General features: G+C 42.0%; 2 protein-coding genes across 4 annotated transcripts in view; both read left to right on the top strand.

The window, feature by feature from the left end:
* Nucleotides 1-20,497, top strand: part of LOC104605302 (WRKY transcription factor SUSIBA2-like) — a 47,177-nt gene extending 26,680 nt beyond the window's left edge. For all 3 annotated transcript variants that reach the window (XR_016080162.1, XR_016080159.1, XR_016080160.1), the window contains 2 exons: nucleotides 18,959-19,117; nucleotides 20,066-20,497. The gene's annotated coding sequence lies outside the window, so the exon portion shown is untranslated. The remainder of the gene's footprint in view (nucleotides 1-18,958; nucleotides 19,118-20,065) is intronic.
* Nucleotides 7,319-20,374, top strand: LOC148802847 (B3 domain-containing protein Os04g0386900-like). The gene is made up of 2 exons (XM_088896348.1): nucleotides 7,319-7,420; nucleotides 20,066-20,374. The coding sequence occupies exons 1-2, from the start codon at nucleotides 7,319-7,321 to the stop codon at nucleotides 20,372-20,374; spliced, it is 411 nt and encodes a 136-aa protein (XP_088752474.1).
* Nucleotides 20,498-21,967: the final 1,470 nt, after the last annotated feature.

Below are 21,967 nucleotides of genomic sequence, written 5' to 3' on the forward strand. Positions count from 1 at the left end.
TGTTATTGCTCTTGATGAGAAATCATTATGATATAGGCGCATGTGGCAAGGCCCAGGATGGCGCCACGTTGTCACAAGTGACTCCTTCGTCGCGCCATCAAGCACCTACAGTGAGCCATCCGAGTGCCAACCGCGTGCCTTCATGGTGTCAACATGTGTGTCATGGGTGGGCTTTGCTTGTATTTTGTAAGGGGGACCGCCAATGGCGTTATTGTAATTACTTAGTATGCTTTTCCATCATTTTGATGTTTCCTATTGTCACTCCCCCAAAAGCTTAACGTACTCTTTGAAGGGAGGTAGGTAGTCGAGTGAGCTCATAAGCGTGTAAAGGTTAAGCACGAGATCCCCTCGACACTGTACTGTGTGCTTGTGCTTACCACAGATTAATGCAATACAAGTAGCCTTTTGCTAATTCGTGTGCCATCTTGTTACCTTTGTGTGTGTGTTTGTTTTGTTTCGTAGGCTTATTCGCCCATTTCGAGTTCCGCACGGGGCCCCAATGATTACCCCCGTGACAGTTGGTATCAGAGCAAGTTGGCTAATTGCAACAACAGTTGGTTTTCAGCAGATTAGCCCAGAGCCAGTTGAAGCGGTCATTTCGACAAGCAGCATTTTGTGGGGTGCGGTCCCTAGTCACCTCCACCCAGGATCAAGCAGAATTCAGATCAGGCCTGGCAAGAGGCCATTTCATAGTTCGTGTCCCCATTCCAATGACATTAAAACAGCTTCCCTCGCGGTTGCAGACGCGATGGTCATTGTCCTCATGCGGTGGCAGACGCGTGAGCCTTGATAGGAATGTGGGTACACTGCCCGAGCAGATTGTTTATCAGGCCTATCAAGAGGTCATTCAATGTTCGCGTTCCCATTCCAATGACCCTAAAACAGCTTCCCTTGCGGGTGCAAACGCATTGGTTGTTGTCCTCATGCGGGGGCAGACGCGTGGGCCTTGTTAGGAATGTGGTTACGCTAGCCGTTGGAGCATGGCGGCCCTACACCGGCAAAGTTTTAGGTGGACATGCTCAGTTTTCAGGTTGAACACTTGCAGCAGCAGAAGCTTATCACAAGGCGAGTGCATGTTCGGCAACTCATGGGTAAAAGTTGCCACACTCGCGTTTGAAGCGGTCAGGTCTCCTTGAGGCAACAGCAGTGGGGCCCCCTCGAAGTGAAGATGTAGCCCGAGTCGGCAAGGCGAAGCGTAGTTTCGAGGGCCCAGAGAGCATAAGCCATGGCTAGGTTTGAGTAACCCGAATCGGCGAGGTGAAGTCTGCAGGCCAGCATGGTGAAAGGGTACCCATGTCATCGCCAACATGAGGAGTAGACCTATCAACGTGTTCGGTAACATCACTGAAAAGCTACCAAGAAGATGGTTGAGCCTTGAGGTAAGATGATACATGGGGCGGACCTCCGCGAAGCACCACACACATTTCTTCGAGGGCCCTTCTTTCACATTCAACAGCATAGCCATTGCGCGGTTTGAGTAACCTCGACACTAGGGGTGAAGTCCAGGCAGGCCGGCATGGTGAAATGGTTCCGTCCCCATAAATGGACACCAATATAGGCAAGACCCGGGTTGGCCAGGCGAGCCCCGAACTAGCTGAAGAGTGGATGGCGTGGGACTCAAACGCCCATTCACGGAAGGAGTCATTGTCGAGGATGACAATGAATTGAGTGGGGGAGCCTGTTACGGTTCAAAGCAGGCTTAGCCTTGCCTACGCTTGGCAGGCTTACGTTAGGGACATGCCCGTCATTTTCGCCTATAAGATTTTTGGGAGAACTGATGTCATCTTCAGGCAGACCACCAAAAGCTTAACGTACTCTTTGAGGAGGGGTGGTCGACCTCCTTGGGTGCCTAACCTTGGCACTCCTAGACCTTCATCCCCTTGCGGGGCGGCCCTGGTTAACGGCTAGCATGGCTACCAGGGTTCCTCATGGGTGCACACTTGCTCATGGGGACAGTGTTGGACCGGCACTGCGCTACCGATACTCAAGGGAGGCTTGGCATGCGGGCCTGGCTCAAGCATGTCCCTTCACTTCGCCAGCCCCTTGCCCAAGCTGATTGAGCTATCCCGTTGCCCTTAGCGCACGGGTGTGTTCCGGCCCAAGCGGTTGCCTATCATCATGGCACACAGGTGCCTGTCATCATCGGCATACAGGAGACCCTTCACAACGGTGCCAAGTCACCTCATCGGCGCATGGTCGCCTTCCATGATGGTTGTCCCCCTTTAGCACGTAAGTGACGCCTCCCATGGACCGGTCTGAGCCAGGAGAGTGCCCCGGCCATTGGACTTGAGGTCATGATCCAATGCTACTGACGTTGGTGGAGCCATCCCATCAGGCAACTCCTAGCCTCTAAGCGTAGAAAGGCTTGTCCTGGCCTGCCTTGGCCAGGACGCCGCACGGGTTTCTTCCGCTGTAGAACTACCCCCATGACAGTTGGTATCAGAGCAGGTGCTCCTACAAATACTCTGGACCGTCTTCGTCCCTACATCAACCCAATGAAGAGCAATCGGGGCGTTTCCGATGACACACCACATGGGCGGATTCAAGCCCACGACACTGACGAAGCTCCACTTGACGAACCTACCAAGACACAAGCCCCAAAGGGGCGTACAACCAAAGCTAGCAAGCACGACAAATTAGTCGACCAACTAGCTACCGTGGACATGCGCCTCCTACGTTGCGAGGTGACAGTGGGAGAAACCCGAGATCGGGTTGATGAACTCCACCTCAACCTAGAGACGGTTGAGAATGCAGTGGTGGAACTAGAAGGACGTTTCAATGGCGCCTTCAGAGACATGCACACCACCATACAGAATTCGGGAGCTGGGCCTTCCCAAAGCTGCCTACAGGGCTTGCTAGACAGATTCCAAGCGCAATTGGATGAGATGAGAGATGAGATGACTCTCCTAAAGAAAGCAGTGGTCAACACACCAAGCACTCCCTCCACCCTAGCTTCCATGAACATCAAGATCCGAGAGCCAACACCTTACTCGGGTGCCCGGGATGCTAGGGAGCTTGACAACTTCTTGTGGCAATTGGAGCAATATTTCTCTGCCACTGGCATCATTGACAACCAAACTCAGGTACGTACGGCTGCTATGTATTTGACTGATATCGCAATGTTATGGTGGCATAGGTGTTGCCAAGACATTGAACGTGGAACCCGTACCATCGACACTTGGGTTGGATTCAAGCGTGAGATCAAGCGGCAGTTCTGCCCAGAAAACGTGGAGTACTTGGCGCGCCGAAGAATGAAGAATTTCAAACATCAAGAATCACTACATGACTATGTCAAGGAGTTTTCGGCCTTGACGCTGGAGATCACTGACATGTCAGACAAGGATCTTCTATTCAATTTTATGGACGGTCTCAGGCCATGGGCTGAGCTCGAACTCCAGCGACGTGGGGTTGAGGACCTCGCCACCGCCATGGCCATAGCTGAACAGCTTGTTGATCTAAGAACACCTAAGGAAGATGTGCAAAGACCATCCAGCCCAGGTACCATGAGTTTGAGTGGGGGAGATCCACAATCAACCCCTACAAAGGAGAAGCCAGTGCCCGTGAACAAGCCCTACACTTACCAACAAGGGAAGAAGCCACAAGGAGGCCCAAGTTACCAGGGCCACCAATCCACTAGAAGACCTCCTCCTGCGCCGTGTTACCTTTGCAACGGGAAGCATTGGACGAGTGACTGTCCAACCCGAAAGAAAATAACTGCCCTCATCGCCAAACTCAGCGATAGTGAAGAGAGTGATGAGGAGAAACCCACAGCGGCGCCCAGAGTAGGCGCCCTCCAACTCATCAATGCCATGGTCAAGAAAGAGGCCACATCAAAGCGGCCCACCAAAGCCCACAAGGGGCTGAGTTATGTAGACATCACCCTCGGCGGGAGGCCGACCCAAGCCTTGGTGGACACTGGGGCCACCCATAACTTCATTTCGCTTGCGGAGGCAAAGCGACTCGGCTTGACCACCACCAAACAAACTGGGTGGGTCAAGGCTGTCAACTCCGGGGCCAAAGCAGTAGAGGGCACAGCCCGTGGAGTAGAACTCCGGGTTGGACCATGGAAAGGACCCATCAATCTATCTATGGTTCCCTTGGATGATTTTCAGGTGGTTCTTGGAGTGGAGTTCCTCAAGCAGGCGGAAGCAGCACTTATGCCACACATCAACAGTTTGCTTATTCTGGACGAACACTCCCCTTGCATGGTTCCTGTCTCATCAGCCTTGCAGATACTTGGGAAGCAGCTTTCAGCCTTGCAGTTGTACCAAGAAACTATCAACCATGAAGACAGCTCTGCGTCAGCAAGGAAGAACCCCTGTCAAGTACCTCTCATCGACACTGGAACTGGTTGGGAAGTCGTCACCAGGAAAAAGTCACCCCCAAGACAGTTCCATTTTCAGCGCCAACACCAATGCCAGCGCCCAAGTCAACACCAGCAGCAGCATCAGCTTCAGCGCTAACCACATCAGCAGAAGTCGACTTCGCAGCAGAAGCCGCAAGTGCCCGCAACTGGTGGGCCCAACAGAAGAAGACCCAAGGCCGTGTCAAACCTTGCCCACATCTACTACCACAACCACCGGGGAGAGCGAGTGCCACCCAAGCCATCTAGGGACCACATGCACATCATCCCTAAGGCTAGTTCCCGTAGTAGCCCGGTGAGATACCCTTGGGGAAAAATGCATGGGAATTCACACCTTAATAATCCAAAACACCATTTTGATCCTTACCTGGCCCAAACCTACCCCTTAGCCAAACAGAACCAGCCACTAACATACCTTGAGGCTGCCAGGAAAGGACTTAGCCATAGGAAACCCCTACAGAATGAGCCAACCCGACCATGCCACCAAAATATACACCTCGGCCTTGGACGACAGCCGATTTGGGGAGCAGCAGAAGAACCCTCCTTCCGCAACAGTGACTCTAAGGGACCAGCCAAAGCCGATCTCCGAGGACGTAGATCGAATTGAGTGGGGGAGAATGTCACAGGTGACTCCTTCGTCGCGCCATCAAGCACCTACAGTGAGCCATCCGAGTGCCAACCGCGTGCCTTCATGGTGTCAACATGTGTGTCATGGGTGGGCTTTGCTTGTATTTTGTAAGGGGGACCACCAATGGCGTTATTGTAATTACTTAGTATGCTTTTCCATCATTTTGATGTTTCCTATTGTCACTCCCCCAAAAGCTTAACGTACTCTTTGAGGGGAGGTAGGTAGTCGAGTGAGCTCATAAGCGTGTAAAGGTTAAGCACGAGATCCCCTCGACACTGTACTGTGTGCTTGTGCTTACCACAGATTAATGCAATACAAGTAGCCTTTTGCTAATTCGTGTGCCATCTTGTTACCTTTGTGTGTGTGTTTGCTTTGTTTCGTAGGCTTATTCGCCCATTTCGAGTGCCGCACGGGGCCCCAGCGATTACCCCCGTGACAACGTGGCATCAATTGGATGCAATCCTTGCCGCCCACTTGCTAACCACCTCCAACTACTCCCAAGGCAAGGTTAAGTATAAATAGGGGTGCCCCTCTTCAGATAAAGCCATCTTGCTCACTCTTGCTCTCTTGCTCATTAGCTCTCGAGTGACCTCGCCTGAGTCTTCGTCTCAGGCCTTGTCCGACCCCTCTCCTACGCTTGACTAACTTGACCATCGGAGTCTCTGCCCCTAGGGTAATACCCGGGGCTTCTAACGTATTCTCTTACTCTCAGGTTAGACACATTGGCCTTGGCTAAGGAAGAAGATTTACCTTGTTGCCATCGGCCCCATCCTTGGCAGCAATAGATACATATTGGTTTGCAACCATCCAAGGACCTTCGAATATAGATTCTAACTCAATTCACATCAAACTATTCCATGGGCCCATGTATTTTATCGTTGGTGTGGGACATTATCATTGGTCCCATAGCTTGCTAGGCGAGATTATATTGGCACCTTGCAGCATGTCTCCCAATAACAAGTATAGGAAATGTTTCCAATGCATGCTAAGATTGCCTATGGGGCATAGACTCCTATTAGACAGCCAAATAGGAATGGCAATAGGGCGGGTTCGGGGTAGGGATCATATTCCCCGTCTCCGACCCCGATTCTGAAATTATCCCCATCCCTGTCCTCAATCTCTATCGGGGATAAAATTTGTCCGCCACCCTTGATACCCAACAATGATGGTTTCCCCATAGGAACCCGAATCCTCGAAATGTCTTTAGATAACAGTGTTTTTTTGAAAAATAAATAAAAATTTAAATTATAAATAATGTTTTAAATATACTTTGATATATGTAATATAATAGTATATTTAATATAAATAACATTTAATATATATTAGTATATTTATTATATATATAATCAAAGTCGAGCAGGGTGAGACCTCAATCCCCATCCCCGTCCCACCCCGCAAAAACAATCCCTTTCACCAACCCCATCAACTCGGGGAAGTCGAATCCCCGTCAAATGGAAATAATTGCCATCCTACACCCAAAGCATATAATTCGAATTTCAGCTACCAACTTTTTTTGGGTAAATTACAAAGACCCCCTATACTATGGGGTCTGTAACAAAGACCCCCTTTCGTTAGCCTTCTCTTGAAATCCGTCGTTGCAATATTTTTTAATCCCCGTATTACTCTTATAATAAACTATTCAAAGAAAAATACTGTTGCAGCAGCAGTATTTTAATCCCCGACCTCACGATACACGAATAGCAGCGGCAGTAACTATTGCAGCAGCAGCAGACTTCCGAAGTCCTCACCCTCTCTCTCCCTCGATCTCTCTTCTACCCCTTCCCCTTTCTCTCCTCCCCTTTACTCTTCACAATTTCCTCTGTTTTCTGTTCCTTTTAGGTGAATGATCTGAACCAGGTGGATAACGTTGTTGTGAGTGTCAACTGCGTCATCTCTCATGACGACGCTTCTTTGGTGACTACCACTTCTGAAGAGGAGCTGTATGGAACGACAACAAAGCTGCTGGTGAAAAGATGGAGTTGACCAATGGCATCTGCACCATTCCTCCGGTGTAGGTGTGCCAGAATTGAGAATCCGGAGGAGGAGAGTAGAAGATAAAAAGTTCTTCTTCAAATCTGAAGAAACATATAAGAACGAAACTCAGTGTGGCATATACCTCATCTTAGCTTTGTTTTGTAAATTTTCATGATCAACAAGCATTGGTGAAAGATGAAATGTTGTGGAGGTTTCTTTAAATTTCTCCTGTTCTTTGGTTGGCGGTGAAGCTTCAGCCTCAGGTGTGAAGCCTCCTTCTGTGTGTGTGTCTGTGGACATGGACGACTGCCTTCGACCTTCAAACGTGTGAAGTCGAAGGAGATTCAGATGAAATGACGGGTCTTGATCGCAAGGTGGATGCTTTCAGGGGGTTCTGTAAGGACTGTGTTCTACGAGGATTCGCCGACTTCGTACTGAGATTGCTTCACTATCAGGTAAGCAATTCTTGAAAAAAGGCAGCGAGCTCTCTTTTAATTTGACAGTGATTTTTTAGACTTTAGAGGTTGCAATGAGATTCGATTACATCGGAAAACATTCAATAAGGAACACCAAGTGGTGAAAAAACTGCATTCAGGGCTTTGGAAATTTCTTTTCTTTAAGCTGGAACCCTGCAACTGACTTAACTTCTTTGTTGGGTCTCCCTTGAAAGATTCCATGAAGCCTTTCAAGAATGTATTTCCTTTTCTTATTTTTTTGAATAGGACCTTCTGCTTTCTTAAGGAGGTGGTGTGTTTTTTTCCACTCTTTTTGTAGAGATTTCTCACCAAAGTTATCATTTTACCTCTTCATCAGAGATACTTCTTTTGGGTGTTATTTTCTTGTTGAAATTGAAAGGTAAGACAGGACGGTGGGGGTGGGGGATGGGGGAAGAGAAAAAAAAAGCAAAACAAAGATAAAGTATTTTGGTAATTTAACGCATTCCTTCATCTGACTTAACGGTCAATGGGGTCTCTTATCTCATGATTATAATACTGTGGGATCTTTGTAATTTACTTTTTTTTTTGTCAAAATCAAACTACAATTCAACGAGCCACTGACCGATGATCGAAAGGGCCGAACTCTTAGATAGTGAAATGCCCATCTTGCCCTTACATATTTCCTAGTTAGGCGGCGCACACGGCACACCAGACACCAAGGCGTCTTTTATCAAGAGCAGCAAGAAAAGGTCTTCCGGTCTCAGAGCCAGAAGATTATAAAAGTCGTTGGAATTTCCATAAGTTATTAGTTAAATGAGGGAGGGTGGAGTCGGAAAATATCTGTCGATAAATTTTCACGGGAAGGAAATAAAGGGATAGACCTTGACGGACCAACAGAGGCGGTGCAGAGACGTGCAGTGTTGCTTTTTACTACAAATGCCGCTGTTATTCTGAAACAAACAGCTTCCTCTAAAATCACTGCTTAACGCAGAGATTAAATTCACAATATTGGTTAGTTTATTCTTCTTGCCGATTATGATCTTTTTATCATTTGATTATATATTATTTAACTCTTATCGATGATTAATGCCGTTTTTTTATGGATACGATGATTTTGCATTTTAATGGCCATGCTTTTTTTCTTTTACACTTATTTCTTTGGATAGATATCTTTTATACTTTTCTTTTAGAATGGTTTTGTGTAATAGAATCAAGAATGAATACTTTATTACTTATAATAAAATAATACTTTATTAGAATTCCTTTGGTATTACGGGTAGGGACAGGGATGCTTTATTTATTATTTATTTTTTATTCAACACAAGTTCAACAAGTTTTATAAGTATCTTCAGATGGGGTTCGACTATAATGCGGAAAAGACTTATGACCAATCAACCGGTATCATAAAAATGGTAATCAATCAAGTGGGTTTTAAAGATATATTATAGAGTAGGTCCATAGGTGCAAACCCTTGACTGTGCGACAATCCCCCATACCCTTCCTTGAGCTCTAGTAAGTACATCCCTTTGAACCCCATCCCTAACTAGAGAGATAAGCAATTTGATTGGCTGATCTTCTAACACAATGTAACAATTAGTTTGTTATTACTGCTAGTGATCTTGCTTCCCTTAAGAGATGATTGTATCTCTATGGACCTTCATCATTCTCTACCATCTATCTCAGATGCTGTGAATGTCCATTTTCAAGGCTTCCAAAAGTGTTGTCAAGGTAGACACTACGAGTGATCCATGGTGTTAAAGATGCCCCATATTCTATAAAGGAGTGTTTAGATTCAGTTTCCTGATAAAGAGGAAACTGAATTAGTTGTGGGTGAGTTTAAATAATCTCGTGTTAAATGTTTTCCTTATTTTTTCAGAAATTAAAATACATCCACAAAATTTAGAAGTCAAGAAGAGGGTAGAGGAGTGTATCAAAAGTAGGGTGGTCATTTGCAGCCTGGCCTAAAAGCCCATCTTGGGTAATGCAGGAGCTGAAAAATCAAATTTGGAATTTTCTGAAATTTATGTATTTCTGTATGATTGGATAGTATGGGTATTTTCGTCATTTTGACCAGTCCCATTGTCGGTATGGGCTATAACATCTTGTTCCTCTGGTTTAATAGGGCTTCTCTTTCAATTTTCAATTTATTTGCATTAGTAGGTAGAAAGTTATTGTGTTTCTTGATGCACAAGAGTGGCATTTTTTGTAATTACGGTGAATAGTATTTCCAGTTCATACAAGTCATCCTATAAATAGATGCCTTTTGAAACTAATGAATGAAAATTTCTTGAGAGCTCTTTTGCAAGCTTTTTGTATGGAGTGATTCCTTCAAACCTTGAGTGATTCTAGGACCCTTAGAGTGATTCCTTGGGATTTCTTTCTCATTCTCTGCCCATTCTCCTCTCTCTCTCTTTCTCTCTCTCTCTATTCCTTTCTCTTTCTGTCTTGTGATAGTTTATTCCAGCCTCTTACAGTAGTTTTAGTATTAGAGTTAATGGTTAGTCACTATGTTCTCACGAAGTGACCAATTCTATAGGCCTAGGGTATATTCTAAACAATCTCATAGGTCTAGAATCAATGATGATTGGGTTTTTGAACCATATGAAGGGTCTATGGTTGACTTATTTGAGAAGTTGGTGGAAGAAAATAGATCCAATAATATTGTCTATAGTATTAAGCTTTTCAAGAATGTTAAATAGAGGTGTAAATCAGGTCGTGCCACCTATGGACCGGCCCAAATTTAGACCAGCCCAGCACGGCACGGCACGATGGTTTGGGCCGTGTTGGGCCTGGGGTTCCAGGTCCACGGGCCGGCTCGGCACGTGGCATAGCCACGGGCCCGTAGTGAGCCACGCTAGGCCCACCCGATGAACTAGCCATTGGGGACCCCCAACGGCTAGTTTCAGCCTTTTTGGGGTTTGCTTTTATAGAAATACCCTCCAAAAGCTATAAACAGCCATATAGGGGGGTATTTATGTATTTTGGTTTTGGGGGGCAGAAATAATGGCACAAATGCCCCCAACAGCTATATAACAGCTAGTTTGGGGGTTTTTGGGTAAAGTGATAAATAACTTTACAATGAACAAAATATCTCTCCCAACAACTAAAAACAACTAGTTTTTAGGGTATCTTGGGAAATTGAATTATTTTCAATTCTTATAAATAGCCCTATCCCCCACCCGTTCTCATCACACCAATTCAACAATTCTCTTAATCTATTCTCTAGTTTTCATACTCTCTCAAGTCTCAATCTCTCAACCTCTCATACATTCTTTGATTCTTCAATTCTCAACTTTATTGAAGTTTCAACAAGAAGGCTTGTTGAACAGCTCAAGTATCTCAAGTTAGCAATTTGGGAAGCTTGGACTCTTGGAGTTGAAAGGCTTCAACCTTTGAAAATTGAAATCAAGTTGGGATTTTAAATCGGCAATCCGGGTAAATGCAATTAAATTAATTTTTATTTTTTTAGAATTTAAAAAGAATGACTGGCTCCTCTCGAAACCAATTCCTTAACATGTTCAATGTTGATGATATTCAGTTGTAGCATGGTAGTGTTAACACCGATATGGATGCTATTGATATTGATGGAACTTTCACCCCTAGTACTGATACTAGGGGAAATAAAAAGAAGGCCACTAAGTTGGTTTTATTAAAATGAATTTTGATGGGAGTAGTGAAGGAAATCTGGGTCCCTCAAGCATTGGGGGCATCTTTAGAAATGAGGAAGGTAGTATCATTTCTGTCTACTCGGGATCGATTGGTATTGGTGATTCTTTGAGGACTGAAATTATGGTTGTGTTGGAAGGCCTTCAAAGGGCTAGAGAGCTGAATATCTAGAGGTTAGTTATTGAGGGGGATTCAAAGTTGGTTATTGAGTGGTTGAAGAAGGAAGAGGAGGCTGGATGATAGTGCTATGTAAAGGTGAAAAGGAGTAAAAGGCTGTCTCGAGGAATGGAAATCAATGTGCAATCGATGAAAAGGTATGCTAATTTATTTGCTGATGCACTTGCAAATAAAGGGGTGGGAAGGGATCATTTATTTTGGGCTGTATTGTAATTATGTTGTCTGTTTTTGGAAGGGTTAAGAGAGTTTATCTCTCCCTTTCTCTCCTTTGCACTCTCTCTTTATTAGTCTAATAGTACAGTTTCTGTTATTCATATATATATATATATATATATTTCTCAATTAGAGATTGAAGGAAAGTCCCAAATGTTGTAGTTGATATTTTGGATATGAAAGTTCATAGTGATAAGGGAAGTTCACCACAAGATAGGATGATTGATGATGCAAGTGTTCAAGAAGCTAATGCTATTGATGATTTAGCAAACAAGGTTATGGAAAGCAGTATTTCAGACATACATTGCTTTCAAGATCTGTTTCTAGCTATGCGTGTGGCTCTACTCTACAGTTTAAGTGTGTTGAAGTAGCTATGGGAATTACTACTCCTTTTGTCTTTGAGGTACACCGACTTTTCATCTTTAAGTAAATAAAAACTCGAGGATGAACTTTTTTTTTTGAACCAGGGGAGAATAATATAGGAGCTAAAGAATCAAATTTGAAATTTTATGTATTTCTATATGTTTGGATAGTATGGGTATTTTCATCATTTTGACCATTGCCATGTGGGTATAACATCTTATTCCTCTAGTTTAGTAGGGTTTCTCCTTCAATTTTCAGTTTATTTGCATTAGTATGTAGAAAGCTATTGTGTTTCTTGATGCACAAGAGGAGTGGCATCTTTGTTATTATATGATAGTATTCCGGGCCACACAAGTCACTCTATAAATAGATGTATTATCTTCCTTTTGAAGCTAATGAATGAAAATTTCTTGAGAGCTCTTTTGCAAGCTTTTTGTATGGAGTGATTCCTACAAACCCTAGAGTGATTCTAGGACCCTTGGAGTGATTCCCTGGGATTTCTCTCTTTCTCTTTCTCTACCCTTTCTCCTTTCTCTCTATTCCTATCTCTTTCTGTCTTGTGATATTATTCCAGCCCTACTACATCATTGGGTTTGGACCCTCATTAGGCTCAAAGATATATGGGTTGAGTTTGAGCCTAATACTTTAGGCTTAGACCAACGTACTAATATTTATATATAATATATATACATATATGTGTTATTTATATAAAGTATAACATAAATTATATGCATTTATTATTTGTCATATATTATAAATTTTTAATATTTAATATTGAGGTCATAGGCCCAAAACTTGTCTTAGACATGTGTTCAGGTTATATCCCTTATCATAGGTGCTAAGCCTAGGCTCTGAGCCTTGGGCTGGCCTGACCCATGATCATCCCTATTCAAGAGGCATAGTGACAAAAGAATACCCCTTGGGTGTAACCTCCAATAACATCACAATATCAATTTGCCAATCCCACACTTTTTTTTTTATCAATGTATAAGTATTTTATTAATCCAGAAAATAAGAGTTACAGGCGACCCGAGGAAAGGCACGAGATGTGACCTTTCCTTTAAGATTGATTACAACATTACAAGATCATATGAACATGATTACAAGGTAGCCCAAAATAGTCCCGAGAAACCCCCTGTTTAGCAAGTGAATCAGCCATAGAGTTAGCTGATCTGCCTACCAGTCATATTTCTTGTTAGCCATTTGACTTTTTTAAAGAGGTACCTATGGCCCCAAATCACAGAGTCCGGATTCAGCAGCCATCCCACTAGGGATGTCAATGGATCAGGTTAAATGGTAAACCCGGCTTGACCCAACCCTATGGGGTCGGGTTAGGGTCAATATATTTGGCTTTAGGGTCGGGTTATTAGGGTTTTGATTAGTTAACCTGAGTCGGGTTCGGGTTTTGGCTGACCCACCCCACCAAGTCATGATACCCTGTATTCTTGTAACTTTTTGACTTCTAGCTCTATAGCTTTAAAGTTTAAGCCTTTTAAGGTTTTGATTTTTTTCTTTTTTTTTAAATGGGAAAAGTGGCATCTTAGATTTTATAAAACAATTTCCTAACTTAATTTAATGGATTTTAGGTCTTCAAAATGTGTCAAAAAATATAACTGAAATGCTACGGGTCGGTATCGGGTTAGACCCTATAGGGCCGGGTTGGGTTCGGAAATTATGTATTTTAAGGTGGGTCGGATTGGGTTCGGAAATTATGTATTTTAAGGTGGGTCAGGTTCTGGTTTGGGTTGAGGCACTATAGGTTTGGGTTAGGTTTAGGCAAACCCATGCCAAACCCAACCCGTTGACATCCCTACATCCCACCACCACCTAAGAGTCCCTTTCAATAAGCAAGTGCTCTATCCCTAACTGGTTTGCAAGCTGGATACCTTGTACCGCAGCAAGCAATTCAGCCCTTATAGAGTCTCCCAGCCCAACAGGCCCTGAATACAAGGATATGATCATACTGTCAATCCCACACTGTTATATGTGCTATTTCCTGAATGCAAAGTGCTTTGTGATATGTTGAATGTTTATCATCAGCGAGGTGCAAACTTTAAATATGTGAAGCACCACCAACTTCTTTGAATTGGCATCTGGGTTTAAAGTCAACCATGCCCATAGAACAAAATCTTCCAAGGGCAAGAAAAAACAGCACATGAACTCATAGAAAGGACCACCATCAAGGCTATACATTGGCTGAAATCATTGGACCTGTTCAAGGACTTCTCCGTAGATGCTTTGTTTAGAGGTTGGAGCACAATAGTGAGTTCATCCTGCTCCTCTATAGCTATTCAAGAGGACTGGTCCCCTCTAAGTGTTGGTGTTAAGCTGAATTTTGACGGAAGCTGTGTAGGTAACCTAGGCCCCTCTGGAATTGGGGGTGTCTTTAGAGATGGGGAAGGAAGGTCCTGGCCCGATAGGTTTGGGGGACTCAAGCAAAAGTTTTGGCACTCCTACAGGGGATGAAATTGGCTAAACAACTGGGTTTTCAACAATTAGAAGTGGAGGATGATTCGAAATTGGTAGTAGGTTGGATGCAAACAAACAGTTTGGGCACCTAGTCCCTTAGACAACCTGTAAGGGAAATTATGCACCTAAAAAGGGAGCTTGTGTTATGGTCACACCATCCGGCAAGGCACCGCGGCGCAGTCATAGGCAGCAGCCCGCACAACAGGCCGCACAACAGTGGGCACCGCCTGGCAGCACTGCAGCATGCACCGCCGATAGCGCGCAGCACGCAACGCCAGGCAGCAGCGCACACCGCACGCACCGCACGACAGGGCGCTGCACGCACACGCCCGACACCACACGGCAGCGGCACCATGGCGTGCGACACGCACCGCCAGGCAGCAGCGCGCACTGCACGGCAGCACACACCGCGCACACACCAGCGCCGCAAGGCAGCGATACCATGAGCCGCGCGCACGCACTGCGCGCCCACACGCGCGGCAGGGCACCATGAGCCGCGCGCATGCACCCAGTAGCAGCAGCAGCAGGGCGGGGCCCACGCGACAGCTCATAGGGGTGGGCCCATCCTTATCTGAATATGCCAACTCGCCACCAGCTTACCTTATCCCTTATCTTTATCTAATCTTATCCTTATCTTATCTTAAGTAAGAGTGAGTTACCATTAGGAGTTTGAGTTCAAATTGGAGTTTGAGTTTAATTAGGAATTCCCTTCTGTAATCTCCTATTTAAGGAGCTACGAATTGAAATAAAACATTATTCAGTTTTCCAGCCACGAAAAGAGTGAGGAGAGTTCGGGTGGTCTCTTGGACAAATCACCCCAAAGGAGAGTTCGGGTGGTCTCTTGGACAAATCACCCATTGGGTTTCCGTAATAGGGTCTGTAAGCAAGGGAAGGCGCAAGGGGAAGCAGGGGGCTTTCGCACCGTGGACCGACCCGTGACGGGATCCTACGCTCGGGCCCATAACAGCTTGAAGTACACTTTAAATGGACTAGGAGGTCAGCCAATGTAATGGCTGACACCTTAGCAAAGCAAGGAATTAATAGGGAAAACCTTTTCTGGGCGTGTTTGTCATTTATTTTCATGTTGAGGGGTCACCTTGCTTATGAAGGTAACAGCTGTACTAGTTTTCCTTAAAGATAAATGAAAGTTACCGTTCCCATAAAAAAAAGTCAACCTTGCCATAGTTTCAATGCATCAATTAGGTGTCAAAGCTTGCTTGGTAGGGGCATGCAGCCTCAATGCAACAAGTTATTTCATCTAGGTGACTAGTCAACCGTCTAGGCAACAAAAATTATAAGGTTGATGCCTTATTATGATATTATTACTATGGGCAGATCTTATTAATGTGTTTTGAAACATTATACTATATATATTTTATTTTAGAATTTTTCTATTGAAACATAAATAAGATAAAAAGGTTTTGATAAGAGAGAAAAAAAATAGAAAGATAAAAAGAGGATATTCCCTTTTCTTCTATTTTTTTAATTACTCTCTATCAGACACTCACTAAATAAAACAAGGGCTTAGCCCCTTATGTTTTTTCCTTTTCATTACTTTTTCTCTCTCTTTTTCATAATTCATTTATAATATAATAGCCTTCTTAATTATTTCTAATGTTTTATTTGAAATATTGAAATTAACACATCTGAAATGCTATTGTTTTTTAGATATGATGATTTGCCATATATTGATATAAAATCCATTGTTATTTAGTTAATAATGTTGTTATTTTTCAATTTATAACATCTTAATTGACATATAAAACTATTGAATTAACTAAAATTTAGTGTTTTTATTTGTCAAATTCTATTACCAAGGCAACGCCTGAGTGCCTGGGTGATTAGGTGCTCCACCATTTCCTATAATCTTTATGTTGTTTGAGTTGAGGTGGGCGAGCATCCGATAAATTTGTTGCTGAGCTGGACTGGTCCAACTTTTGCACACACAGAAGTCAGAAACCTCGAGGTGGTTCCTCGGGGTGGAGCACTTTGATGCTCAAGTTAGTAACATAATGGAGAGATTAGCTAGGTTGAGCTAGTTGGGCCAAGCTAGTCGTAGTCATATGAGCTGAAGCGCTTTAGTGAGCATAGAGCAAAAAGAGTTCAAGAGATAAGTTGTGTGAAGAATAGTCTCACCTTGGGCAACATGACATTATATACATACTAGGGAGTGTCACACTCTTCACGAGTGGGAAACGTGTCAACTTTTGATGCGGTAGGCAACCAAGGTTTGAGGGGTGGTCGCTGAATGTTTCACGCGAGAAACTTGGGGATATTGGTGCTGACCTTGGTGGTATGGCGGGCCTCGTCTAGTGTTTTCCAATGTCCCCACTTAGTCTGAGGGTTGTGGCATGCACCAATGTTAACCCTTAGAGCATATGAGGGCGTGCCACATCACCATTCCCCAGCCTGTCTAAGCTCTGAACACATATTGATCTTCAGCTCAGCCAATGTCATTTCATTAGGATTCCATGTGGTTGTTCAACCCAGGGCCGATCTTTGACCCCATCAAATCCCCTTTATGCCTTGACAACTAGGAACTTCAGAAAGGCAACCTATCCAAAACAGACCTCAAAGTAAATGAATTAGGGAAGTGTGGTAGTATGATGCGATCCCTTCTACTCAATGGATCTCTTTGTTTTTCACCTAGGGAATCCGGACATTGTGGTTGAGGGACTTTCAAAGATGTTAGGAGTGGCTCCAATTAGGAATGACAATGGGGCGGGTTCGGGGCTGGGATCATATTTCCCATCCCCGACCCCTGATCCTTGCTGGAGATGAAAGTTATACATATATATATATATATATCGGGGTGGGATGGGGGCTTCACTCCCCATCCCCGACCCCATCAGGTCAGGGAGGCCAGGTACTCGGTGGGGATGGACGGATGGGGAAAATTGCCATCCCTAGCTCCAATAGGTGATAAAATGAAGGATAGTAGAATAGGATGGTTAGGTCACATGCCCAGAATACACAACACCAGTATGAAGTGATCTGTTTTAGACCTTACCAACTGAGTCAGTTGACACCATCTGTGTTGTGAGTTGAAGGGTATAGAAGAAATAAAGCAGGCCAAAAAGGATGTGGACTGAAGTAGTGAGAAATGATTTGAGGGTCCATTATTTAACAAGGGATATGATGCTGAACAGAGTGGAGTGGTGGGACAGGATTTATGTAGCCAATATAGTTTATAGTTGGGATAATTCTTAGTTGAGTTGAGTTTGACATAAATCATGGCTCTTGATACAGCACAATGGTGGGTTAAGATCCAGATAGCTGACCCCAAATGGTTGTCTACCAAAAAAATGAAGATTCCAAGTAGTTGGGATTAAGGCTGAGTTTGAGTTGAGACTTTGGAAGAGGTTATTCACCAGAGACGGAATTTCATTCCTGTATGGGAGAATTACTTTTTATTATGTCTGTCTTTAGACTTGCCAGTCTATTTCTTTCTATGTTGAGAACCTCTTTGAAAGTAATTAAAAGAGTTAGATAATATCAGTAGTGACATTTTGTAGAAACTGGAGGGCTTCGAAAAATGATTCTCATTAATTGGGGTACTGTTTGAAACAGAAAGGAGGGGAGTTATTAAAGGATTGGAGCAGATGATAAAAATGCATTTCTCCTTGCAAAATGGTTATGGTGATTTGAACTCTATGGCATTACATTTGACTGCAGATATTATATGCATATGGATGAGATGTAGGATAACAAACTTAATGCATTTGTTGCCTGTTTGTTTTCAGATGATGCTAGTCATTATCTTATTATCTATTATATTAAAAAGGTAGGACACCTAGCCAGATTTGAAGAATGAAAGATGATAAGATCTATCCACTTTTCTTTGGTTCTAATATTTTATTTATCTATCGATAATCTCATTCTTTCTATAAGGGAGGGGATTTCCTTAAAGCAAAAATTGTGCAAACACCCTGAGAGCATGGCATCCAGCCACACATTGGAAACACCTCCTCATTTAACATACAAGTACGGGAGATATTTGGCTGGATGACATGCTCTCAGGGTGTTTGCACGATTTTTGCTTTTAGGAGATCTGGGCTCTCTAAAAGGATATCAAATCATTCTTGCTCTTGTCGCTTTCTTGTTCAGTCTAGGTGACAGTGCGACACTAAGATGTGGCTAAATTAGTGGATTCAAGAACTTAACAGAAAACTGTGGAGAGATGCTAGATTCATGCTATTGTGCTACAGGAGTTCAGATATTGCTCATCTGTATCCTTCCCCTCCACCCCCCGCCTATACATACCCATCTGTTATGAAGATATAATTAATTGAAAGAAAACAATTTTGTCAATATTTTACCGTTCATAGATAGTTTTCATTAGTTGCACATTTTTAGTGCCAAGGTTGATTTTGTTGTTCAAGAACTTCTATATAGAAATTTGTATGCATGCAATTCTTTCAACTTAGATCTTGATGTTCATTCAATCAATACTAACTTTATTATGCAGGCAGATACTCTGGCAAATTCTGCTGATGGTTTCATTGTTAATCTTTCCTCAGGACAAGAAAATGATAAACATTGCATAAATTAATATTTACTATGTATATCATTTAGATTTTTAAAATAGATGTGTTAAATGCTACATAATAAATTTAATTTTGTAGCTTGTTTGCTGATCCTTATTGGAGACCTTTCATTTTTTTGTAGGTAAGGTAATGAAGAACCTGCGATCTCAAGGCTGAGTTACAGAACCAACCTGAATTGATGTCTGGCATGATGAAAGAAGGCAAATTTTGGTGTCTCTCAGACAAGCCTTACTGTCATTGCATTCTCTCAGCATGCCAGCTCAAACCAAGATTTCAAATGGTAATTAGTTCTCTCAACTTCCATAAATGGACAATGAGAATAGTCACTAGTCACATAGTGTTCAGTTAGCCTGTGCATGTGAAATGTGATAGAGAGTTGGAATCTACCATCAACTGAATAACTTGATAAAAGATCATTGATCAAAAAAACTTGATAAAAGATCTACATAAAAAATCAATTTATCCAGATTGTCTAAAGATCTGGGCTAATGGAGTTCTGTTCTTTTTTTTTTTTTTGTTATTAGTTCAGAAAATGTGTATTGTTGCTAGGCAAGGAAAAGATTGATAGATTGGATAGTTAGGTTGATATAACCAGATAAAAAGTCTTAAGATACTGTCTTCAGCATGATTCCTTCATGCTCTTCTAGGTCATAGTAGATTATATACTAAAGGTACCTTGGATTATTTTTTATACTTCAACCAGAATTCATGAAATATCCATGCAACTAAAGATGAAGATCTTATTTAAAGGATAGTAGCAAAAATAACGAGGCAAGTAGAGATTCCCAGTAAAAGAAAAAAAAGACGGCACATGTTATGAGATTCAAATTTCAAAAGATCTTTCGAAGAGAAGCCCCAAGGGAATGTGTCAGCACATGCACCCATGCCTTTGACTTGTAGTTTTTAAATACTTTTTTTGTCCATAAGATGAAGTTGCAACTTAGAATATTATAATTCAACAAGACACAAGCTTATAAGTTGTATGGAACAAAGATGAAATCCCTTGCTGTAACATCTATTATTAAACTTTTCCTTTCCAAATGAAGTCATTTGGTGTTGGATGATAAGCATTGAAGTTCCTTAAGGTCATAGTATTCATAATGAAGGGTCCCATCTTGTTAGTGGTGTCAAGAGCCCTTTGTAATATTTCTATTATAAACTTCACAACTAATTTTGATTTAAACTTAGGATAAAATTATCTAATATTTTTTTTCTGTTTCTCATATAGCCAATTCCCAACAAATTCCGCTCGATGCTTCCATCAGCTTTGGTTCCTGTTATTCTCATCTACCAGAATAAGAACTGGAATATGCTCTATTATGGAGACCGGGCCCTTAAACGGTTTGATTCCACCAGCTGGAGAGATTTTGCAGTCAAAAACAATCTTATGGTTGGAGATGGCTGCGTGTTTGAACTCCTGGAATGTAGTAGCAAGCTTATCAAGATGAGAGTACAAATTCTGAGTGGTGAAGTTCCATATGAGCTCTTGAAAAGAGTAAGTGGTGAGAGTTTTGAGACACCTATTATATTTGATTAGCTCTCATATTCAAACTCATTAAGATTTGAGTTCAGATCGGATTTTGATTGGTCAAAGCCTTTCCCGTATTTGAACTATTTTTTATTTTTTCCATTTTTATAAAGTTTTCTTTATTTTATATAATTTTTTATTCTAATAGTCAAGTGGTTAACTGAATGGTTGGACCGGTAAACCCATGACCAATGAGGCAATGATTCAAACGGTGCTCTTGCTGAGTCTGATATTTTTTACTTAAAATTATGAAATTACAATGTATAGGTACAGTCTTATGTTTTGATCATTTTCAAGAGATCCGCCCGACCTATAACCTGTTGACACGTAACTAGGCTATTATTGACAAGATCAGTAAGGTCCAAAAGATAATAAGGTGTGTTTGTTTTCTTCTAATAGTCAAGCCTGTTCTTTAGATTGTATATTAGTATTGGTAAACTTTTCTTTCCTTAAAACTCTGAATGTAAAGAATGTTGTTTTAAATTCTAAAAATTATTAAATATCTATTTTGGTTTTATATACGAGAGTTTTTGTTTGTTTTTTTGGGGTTATCATTGGAAAATAAAAAATTGTATGACTGCACTTTAAGAAATAAGAAGAAATGAATAATCATTTTTCTCTAAAAGTTAAAAGATTCTTCTTAATAGATAAGAGTTAAGAGGAATAGAACATGTCCTAAATATCAATATAATCAACACAAAATCAATAATGTTCAAAAATAATTTTCAATCAAGGGCTCTTTGTTCCATCACTTATCTACAATTAGCGTCATGTGATCAAAGCAAGGATTCGATTTCGATCAAAGAAATAAATTAAAAAGGTTTAAGTATAAGAACGTCTCCTAGGTTTGTTTTTTTTTACAATCATATAAACCTCCTTTGTGTTTTGACTGGGACAAAAACTTTTCTATAGAAAAAGCCCATGGGATACTTTACGGAGGATCTTACGTATTGATATATTTCATTTTACTTGCAACTGAGAAGTTAAAAAAGCATGGAAGATGAAAAACTATCAACGATAGTGAATTTATGGGTTTTAAGGGTTTCAATAGAGATAAAATGGGAAGATTTGCTATTTTGTCTTTGAACTTTTGAGAAATGTTTTGATGAAAGTGGCCATTTTAGAAGTTGAGTTGAAAAGCTCCACTTGGTCAAACCAAATCCAATAGTTCTAATAGAGTTGTCGTAGCTGAAATGTTGAATGCATATTTTGCTTCCCCAATGTTACTTTGGATCGACCGATTGAAACTAGAGTAATGCAACACAAAGGATTCATCATAAAAAAAAAATCAAATTAATTCATCAAACAACAAAAGAAATGGAATCGAGAAAGGAATTTTTTTTGTCAAATAGAATGGAAACCATGATCAATCCTATCTCATGTCATTGGAATGACTGAGAACTTGATTAAACATGGTCGAACCAGTTATGATTGCTAGCCGAAATTTAAAAAGAAATTTCAGCCCAATCCATGAATAAGTTTTTCGATATTTTGAAATATGAATTTCTATGTTGATCTTGCACCAAATTTGAACTAAATTTGAAACTTTAATTTATATCTAATCATACCTGATATGGAGTCTACAATATATAATTCTCAAAG

This window comes from Nelumbo nucifera, chromosome 1, assembly GCF_055504915.1.
Source record: "Nelumbo nucifera cultivar China Antique chromosome 1, China Antique-T2T, whole genome shotgun sequence".
Taxonomy (NCBI): domain Eukaryota; kingdom Viridiplantae; phylum Streptophyta; class Magnoliopsida; order Proteales; family Nelumbonaceae; genus Nelumbo; species Nelumbo nucifera.

Excerpts from the sequence above, each read along its gene's own strand:
- LOC148802847 (XM_088896348.1), top strand. The coding sequence starts at position 7,319 with ATGACGGGTCTTGATCGCAAGGTGGATGCTTTCAGGGGGTTCTGTAAG. Across the intron at positions 7,421-20,065 it reads TGAGATTGCTTCACTATCAG|CCAATTCCCAACAAATTCCG; the intron begins GTAAGCAATTCT and ends TTTCTCATATAG.